Source organism: Lotus japonicus, chromosome 1, assembly GCF_012489685.1.
Source record: "Lotus japonicus ecotype B-129 chromosome 1, LjGifu_v1.2".
NCBI classification, from domain to species: domain Eukaryota; kingdom Viridiplantae; phylum Streptophyta; class Magnoliopsida; order Fabales; family Fabaceae; genus Lotus; species Lotus japonicus.
The window spans coordinates 72128531-72136433 of record NC_080041.1 but is presented as its reverse complement, the minus strand read 5'-3'; the positions used below and the strand labels follow the sequence as shown (position 1 = coordinate 72136433).

The window sequence follows — 7903 nt, the reverse complement described above, 5'->3', positions numbered from 1 at the left end:
TTCGGTCATTAACACAGCTCGAAAAAAGGTTCAAGAGCTCGTAAATTTCTCGCGTGCATCATGCGCGCCTATCTTCTACCCCCAAAATTCATCTTAAAATCAAACCCTAACTATTTCAATTTGGGAATTTATGCATCCTAGGGTTCCAAAATCATGCTTCATATCATTATTCACTATCATACTAATCCATATAACATGAATCCAAACCCTTACCTCTTGTAGATCAAATTCTAGGTTTTCTTCTCTTTTCTCATCTTCTTCTCTGTTTTCACGCTTTCTCCTTCTCTGTTCTGCTCTTCTAATTCTGATTTCTCTTTTTTTCTATTTATTTCACTCCTAACCCTAAACTAGTAGTACTAGTGGGCTCCACTCCATATATCACCTAAACCCAACAACCTTATCTAATTTAATCTTATCTCACTCAAATACAAATTAAATAAATTACTCACTCCATATATCACTTAATAACTTAATTATCTAATAAAATCACTTAATCACCTTATCATCTAATTAAATCACAGTCACCTTATCATCTAATTAAATCACAGTCACCTTATCATCTAATTAAATCACATAAACTATCAAATTATCATATAGCATAATAATAATTAAAATAAAATAGTAAATAACCTAATAACGGAAAATGAGGTGTTACACTCAATCTCATGATCAACCAAGGACTAATCCACAAGTAGCTCCAGCAAGAAAAGAGTGGAAACCAAGAGGGCTTAAAGAGAAGGAGAAGAAAGAGATTGTGAAGGCTCCTAGGCATTTTCTCAGGACCAACAAGGATGTTGTTGTTGTTGTTGTTGTTGTTGTTGTTGTTGTTGTACTGGATAAGAAGGAAGGAAAGAAGGAAAGTATGTGTACCAAGACAAGATCTCTGAAATGGAAGAAAGTTCTTGTTAGTGATTCAAATACGAATGTTGAACCAAATGTGAAGGACATTATGCCTTATGCTAGGAAAAATGTAAGTGACAAGAGAGTTCCTGTGAATGTTCCCCCTTCTCATCTTGACAATGTGTCATTCCATCCTGAAGCAAGTGTTCACAAGTCGAAATGTGTTTGTGAGGGAAAGATTGCTTGTGAGAGAGAGTATAGTCAAGAAGCTCTGGAGTGCAAGGAGATCATAGACTTTCTTGCTGAAGTTGGTCTGCAATAACTCTATGACTATCTGTTATGTGTACTTTCCTACAGCACCTTTACCAAATTTGTGTTAAAAAGGGGGAGTAGTTTGGTTGTTTTTGTTGTTGTGAAGACTATGTTTTCTACTTGGTAGCTGTTTTCTATTTGGTAGCTTTGGTCTCTAAAAATTTGAAGACTCTTTCAAGACAAGGCAAGTAACTGATTGTGTAGTACTCCAAGCTGCTACTGTTTTATGTTCAAGTTGCTACTGGTTTACTGGTTTGCATTTGTTGGATAGTTAGTGTGTTTTGCTGCTATGTTCTTTGTTCCAACTATGCCTTTTGAAGTTTACTTGTTGTTTGTTTGGTTGCATCATTTGAGGGGGAGTTCTGCTACAAGGGGGACCTTTGGTTCTCTATGTTTACCCTCTCTGATTCTCAAGTTGTTTTAGACAAAATTTGACAAAGGGGGAGATTGTCATTACTTTGTTGTCTTGCATTTTGTCAAAAACAACCTGATGTCGAAGCAGATGCCTTAACATCTCACTTCGTGAAGCTAGGACATTAGTCCTTTGCTTGGAACGTGATTGTGGGCCCTTGAATATCTTATGAAGATATGTTTTTTTAAGTTACTTGAGGTTCAAGTAGCTGTACCAGAAGGGTTTTAGTTGTGGGTTGTCATTTGTTTAAACAATCTTTTATAAAAGATTTGTTTCTATCTTTACTTGGGAAAAACGCAACAAGATCTTTGGAGATTCAGTTTTGATTTGATGGTTGTTGCAATCTGTTACTTCAGCCCATGCTAACCCTAGTGCTTATGATGTTGCTGCTGCTGAAGTGTATAAAAGGATGAAGACTTAAAACATGAAGACCACCAAAGCTAATAGAGAGATCAAGTGTTTTAGGATTGTTCATTGTTCTTTGTCCTTGTTACTTGTGAACACACTTTGCTCCCTGATTATATAAAGCAAAGTTGTGTTCTGTGTGTTTGATTCTTCAAACTCTGATTGTTGATTGTTTGTTACTAATCAACACTGTGGCAGAGAGAAAGTGAGAGAGGCTCTCATACTTAGGTTGAGATACTAAGTAGAAATACATTGGGTAGATTAGGAAGTGAACTATGAACTGTGGTGTTCATGAGTGTCTGTAATTCCTGAATCTTGAGATAGTGGATTTCATTTCTTTGGGTGTAAACCCTTCAGACGTAGGTGAAGTTTCACCGAACTGGGTTACCAATCTTCTGTGTTCTTCTTTATTATTTTGCTGGTTTTCTTACTGTTAGTCAGTTGTCGAACTCGGTTGTCCCAGCATCGTGTAGAACATCTGTCATGTACGTGAAACAGAATTTCATATTTCCACATTCTCTCTTATCCCTTAAACTAAAATGTTAAAGAAAATCTCTCAAATTAAAACAACATGATATTTTTAAATTCAAGTTTTCTTGATTTTCTCCATCATAAACTCAATTTTGTTTATATTTTTCTTTTGGAACAATTTTTGTTTATATTTTTTAATATTAGTCAGATGACCTGATGAGGATGGTACTGTGTCTGGGCAGGGGCCTAAATCTAACACACCGTAGCTTTTGAAGGGTGTGTGTTCTGGTTCGTGGTTTTAATTGTGTTTGGATGATTGTACGACCGGAGTTTTCTGTCATTTCGTGGAATGTGCGAGGTGCGGCTAATGCAGTGTCTAAGAGCAATATAAAAGAGTTACTGAAGAATCATAAGCCAAATATTTTTTTTATTTTGGAAACTCATGTCCAGTTCAATCGTCTCCAAAATTTCTGGGCTAAACTTGGCTATAGTTCTGTTGCTATTGAAGAGGCTCACGATCAGGCGGGGGGTATCATGGCTTTGGCTCTGAATGGTATAGTTGGTTCTATAAGTGTCTTGGCTTCCCATGCTCTGGTAATTACTTTATCTATTTCTACTGGAAATCTTCACTTGGTTTGCTCAGGCGTTCACGCAAGCCATATCCCTGTTAATAGACAGTTTCTTTGGAATCATCTTCGTGGTGTGTCTGCTACAATTACTACTCTGTGGGTTTTAGTGGGTGATTTTAATGATACTTTGGCTTCCACTGAACGACGTGGTGGTATTTTCTCTCCCTCTAGAGCGCAAACCTTCCTGGATAATTTGAATTCTTATAACCTGTTGGATATTGGTGCAACTGGTATGGCCTTCATTTCGTTTCGAAACTGTCAAGGGCAACTTCCTGTCCATAAGCGTCTTGATCGTGCTTTGGCCTCTCTTCAATGGCGGGTTGACTTCCCGAAGGGTGGAGTTGAGGTTCTTCCCAGACTTCATTCAGATCATAGTCCCTTACTTCTTCGTTGTGGGAGGAAGATTGAGAATACAGGAAGTAGACCCTTCCGTTTTGAGGCAGCCTGGGCCATGCATCCTCTGTATGGTGATGTTGTCCAAGAGGCTTGGCAGAAAGGTGGGCCGAATGTGCTGGAGGATCTTCATGAAGTGAAAAATGATTCTATAGAGTTTAATAAGAAGACTCTTGGGAATATTTTCCGGCGCAAGAGGCACGTTGAGAACTGTATGGCGTCTATTCAAATGAGACTAGAAACAGTGGACTCAATGGCTTTACTTCTTAAACTTGCTAATCTCAAGAAGGAATATAATGACATCTTGGCTCAAGAGGAAATGTTATGGTTCCAGAAATCCAAGGAAAAATGGGTAAAATATGGAGATAGGAACACAGCTTTCTTTCATGCTCAAACTGTTACCCGTAGGAAGAGAAACCGCATTTTGGGGCTTAATCTTCCGGACGGGACTTGATGTGATAATGTAGACACTCTTCAACAAGGTGCTATTGAGTATTTTAATTCCTTGCTTGCTGAAACAGTGGGGGTTGATACATCCTGCTTGCCAACGTCGGGATTGCCCACCATTCCTGCACATTTTATTCCAGATCTTGAGCGTGAGGTCACAAAGGAGGAGGTTTATATGGCTCTTCAGCACATGGGGTCTTTCAAAGCTCCGGGTTCAGATGGTTTCCATGCCTTCTTCTATAAATCCTACCGGGATGTGGTAGGTGATGCATTTTATCAGTGTGCTAAAAATGCTTTCCAGACTAAATAGTTTGATCCTGCGCTAGGGGAAACTCTTATAGCTCTCATCCCCAAAGTGGACTGTCCCATCTCTTTTAAGGATTTCAGGTCCATCAGCTTATGCAATGTGATCTATAAGCTTATCACTAAAATTCTTGTTAACAGAATAAGGCCTATTCTGAATGAGATTATTAGCCCTATGCAGAGTAGTTTTATCCCAGGAAGGAGCACCAGCGATAATGCTATAACTCTCCAGGAGATAGTGCACCACCAACACAAGGCTCGAAGGAAGAGTGGAAACTTGGTTTTTAAACTTGACCTGGAGAAGGCTTATGACCTGGTTGACTGGCATTTCTTGAGGGAAACTATGGTGGCTTTTGGCTTCCCCCAATCTTATGTTACTCTCATTATGTATTGTGTTTCTGTGTCTCAGTTAGCTATTTTATGGAATGGTGAGAGATTGCATCCTTTTGCTGCAAAGAGGGGATTACGACAAGGGGACCCTCTTTCTCCTTATCTTTTTGTGTTATGCATGGAGAGGATTAGTTCGGCTATTTCGACTGCAGTTCAGGAGGGTAGGTGGGATCCCATTTGTACGGTTCGGAATGGACCTGGTTTGTCCCATGTTTTCTTTGTAGATGATGTTCTTTTGTTTGTTAAAGCAAAGGTTAGTCAAGTGGCGTACCTTTGCTTGTATAGTTTGCCTTGATGCTTTCACTCTTCTTTTGATCTTCCAGTGTAGACGATGAGGCAGGTTTGACTTCTTTAGCTTGTCTCGTCTTCCTTTGATGCTTTTGACCTTTCTCTTCTTTGCATAAGTGTCTCCTTATGTAGTCTTATACTTTGAATAAGAGACGACAGGGAAAGAGGGCATAAGTGTGATTTTCTGAAATACAATTCACGTTATATTTAATGACATTACTTACACTCTTGAAAATTGTTATCATTCAAAACATGATAGACGATAAGATTAGCGTTTGAACTTAATAGGATTAACATCGTGTAATTAAATTAGTTGAGAGACCAAAACTTTCGATTTCAAAAGTCGGGGACTAAAACCGCAACAATGCTAATGTAGAGGTACCAAAATTCATATTTCACCCAACATATTATATTATACGAGTACCCAAAAAATCTCAGTTGCTGCACCATTCTTAAGCACTAAGTTTACCTTAGAGACATTCAAAAAAATAGTTTACCTAAGAGGTTTTGATTGGTGAGTCTCATTTGAGAATGTGTACAAATAACAGAAGAGTAAGAGTTTGGAGTTGGAGATGGTAGAAGCAAGCTGTATACATAATAATAAGTTAAGACTTCAGACCATAAAAATATACACACGTGACACGTTATAGTATGCACTCAACTTTTTGACAAATTTGGTCGATACCTTCAAAAAGCTACACGGTATTCTAGCAAATGAAGTTGAATTTTCAGGTTCATCGATAACCAGGACATTGCCGGTAATGGTTGGAAGCGACTTTCATGTATATTAAAGGGGTTGCACATCAATTTTCAAACGTGAAGTATGAAACTAGTCTACCCAGCAGCACTTTGAAATTGCTTGTCCTTAACCAAGAAATCAACAACCAATTATTGGGTCACCTCTTGCCTCAACATCATGCTACACTTTTATCCATCTTCAAGTTTGATAGAAGTTTTTTGTCAAAAAGAAAAAGTTCAATAAGGCTTTAGGCTATGTTTGACACGCCTAGATGAAAAGCTAGCTAGCTGATAGCTGAGCTGATAAGCTAGCTGAAAGCTGAAAAACTATGTAATTGGAACAAAAGTGTTTAGTAAATGAGCTTATTTTAGTAACTTTCAACGGAAAACCACCTTTTGCCTTATATGTTTTTTACTAAACTTATTTACTTATCAGGTATCACACTTGTCTCATATGCACATCATTCCCACACACAAATAATTACTACTTTAGAATAAAACAAATAATTTTATATTACAAATTACACTTTTTTTTATTCTATTTAATTTAATAAAAATATAAAAAATTAAATAAGTAAAAATTAATATTATATTTTTAAGATGATAAATAACTTGAGTGAAATTAAAATATTTATAATAATTTTAATATTAATATCATATAGGTATTAATGTGAAAATAAAGTAATGTTAAATATAAAAAGAATTATACAAGTTTCTTTTATGTCATTTTACGATTTCAGCTTGTTCAACAACTAGTTTTACCAAACACTTTTGTTCTAATTATATAGTTTTTCAGCTTTCAGCTAGGCGTGTCAAACATAACCTTAGTCTCATTTATCATATAACCTCATATTCATCTTATTAACTTCCTTTAAGTCCTTAACTTCCTTTAACTCCTTAATTTTCATAGTTGCTCATCAGGATATTTATTCCTGCCTAAGAGTGAATCTTTTTTATCATTGTGGGTAACAAATTTGCAAGATAGTTATTGATAATGCAGGGGATGTCTGTCATATCCAAGCCCTAAATAATGTTGCTTGGAAAATTTTCAATTTAAAGTAAACCAGTTAAAGTTACTTTTTATAAAGATTTTCTGCTGAGGTAGGTTTTCCGGGTGATATTTTTATTTCACCTCAATGTGAAAATGAGCCAACCTTCCTCTGTTTGAAGGCTAGCATTTGTATTTGTGTCACACTCTGGTGAGACCAATTGAAATTGTAAATTGTTAAATATATGAGTTGGTTTAGTTTAGTAGTTCAACACTTTGTCTCTTAAGTAAGTGGATGAAATTTCGATTCTCAACTCTTATAAATGGTAAAAATTTAAGCAAACCGCATACTACTTAGGACGCTAATCGTGGGATGAAAGATTAGTCTCACGACTATCAGTTGTAGTCTTGGTTAAAAGGAAAAAAATTATAAATTGTTCACTTTGTTTGGGGAGCAGAGGGGGAGCCAAAACATGAAATCTTTCACCAATGGACTAATACCGAAGACCATCAAGAGATCTCCCACACTTGTACTGCTGTCGAGGTATTGACACTAGGAACCGAAGCGATTACTACACCAATCATCAGTTGGGGAAGTCAAATACAATTTAAATTTTTGTATTATTTAGACTTCCTTGCTGAAAATAAAGGAGCAATATCCATATTTATAACTAAGGGTGAAAATAGACTGCACTAGGCTAGACTTTGCTTAAATAGACTTGATCTATTTAAAAATTCAGGACTTGAGCTTGACCTGTTATCTGGCATAGAATTTCTTTTAGACTTGAGCCCGAGCCTTTTGATAGGCTAACATGACTTGGTAGCCTATTTAAAATTATACTTTATAATAATACATTTGAGTGGATTGGTAAATTTATTTGTAAACATACCAACAAACTTATAGGCTAATAAGCTAAATAGATCATAAATTCATTTATAAAGATGTTTATATGGTTAAATCCTTATACAATCTAACATGATTAAACATATAAATAAATTAATAAAGATATAATGTTAAGATATTATTATAAAAATCCAATGTCAAAATAATAGAAATAACTTTATATTTCTTATATGGGTTAATGGTCAAATTAGTCCCTAATTTCTTAAGCGAGTTTGATTTTAGTCCCTCGGCGGAAAGATGACATTTAGTGGCGGTCAAAGTAAAAAACAACTAGTAATTATAAAAATAACCGCCACTAAATGCTATTTTTCCGCCGAGTGACTAAAATCAAACTCGCTTACAACATCAGGGACTAATTTGATCACTAAACCTTATATTTATTT

The 7903-nt window shown here is 36.1% G+C and overlaps 1 protein-coding gene across 1 annotated transcript; it reads left to right on the top strand.

Annotated features, from left to right (window-relative positions):
• Window positions 1-2974: 2974 nt before the first annotated feature.
• LOC130744863 (uncharacterized) lies at window positions 2975-4897 on the top strand. The gene is made up of 3 exons (XM_057597026.1): window positions 2975-3866; window positions 3984-4188; window positions 4354-4897. Exons 1-3 carry the CDS (start codon window positions 2975-2977, stop codon window positions 4895-4897), a joined length of 1641 nt encoding a protein of 546 aa, XP_057453009.1.
• The last annotated feature ends 3006 nt before the right edge of the window (window positions 4898-7903 follow it).

Bases quoted from the DNA above. Each gene is read 5' to 3' on its own strand.
- LOC130744863 (XM_057597026.1), top strand. From the start codon at position 2,975: ATGGCTTTGGCTCTGAATGGTATAGTTGGTTCTATAAGTGTCTTGGCT. The intron at 3,867-3,983 runs GTAGGAAGAGAA...TTGCTGAAACAG, and splicing joins TCATGCTCAAACTGTTACCC to TGGGGGTTGATACATCCTGC. The intron at 4,189-4,353 runs GTGTGCTAAAAA...TCTTGTTAACAG, and splicing joins GTAGGTGATGCATTTTATCA to AATAAGGCCTATTCTGAATG.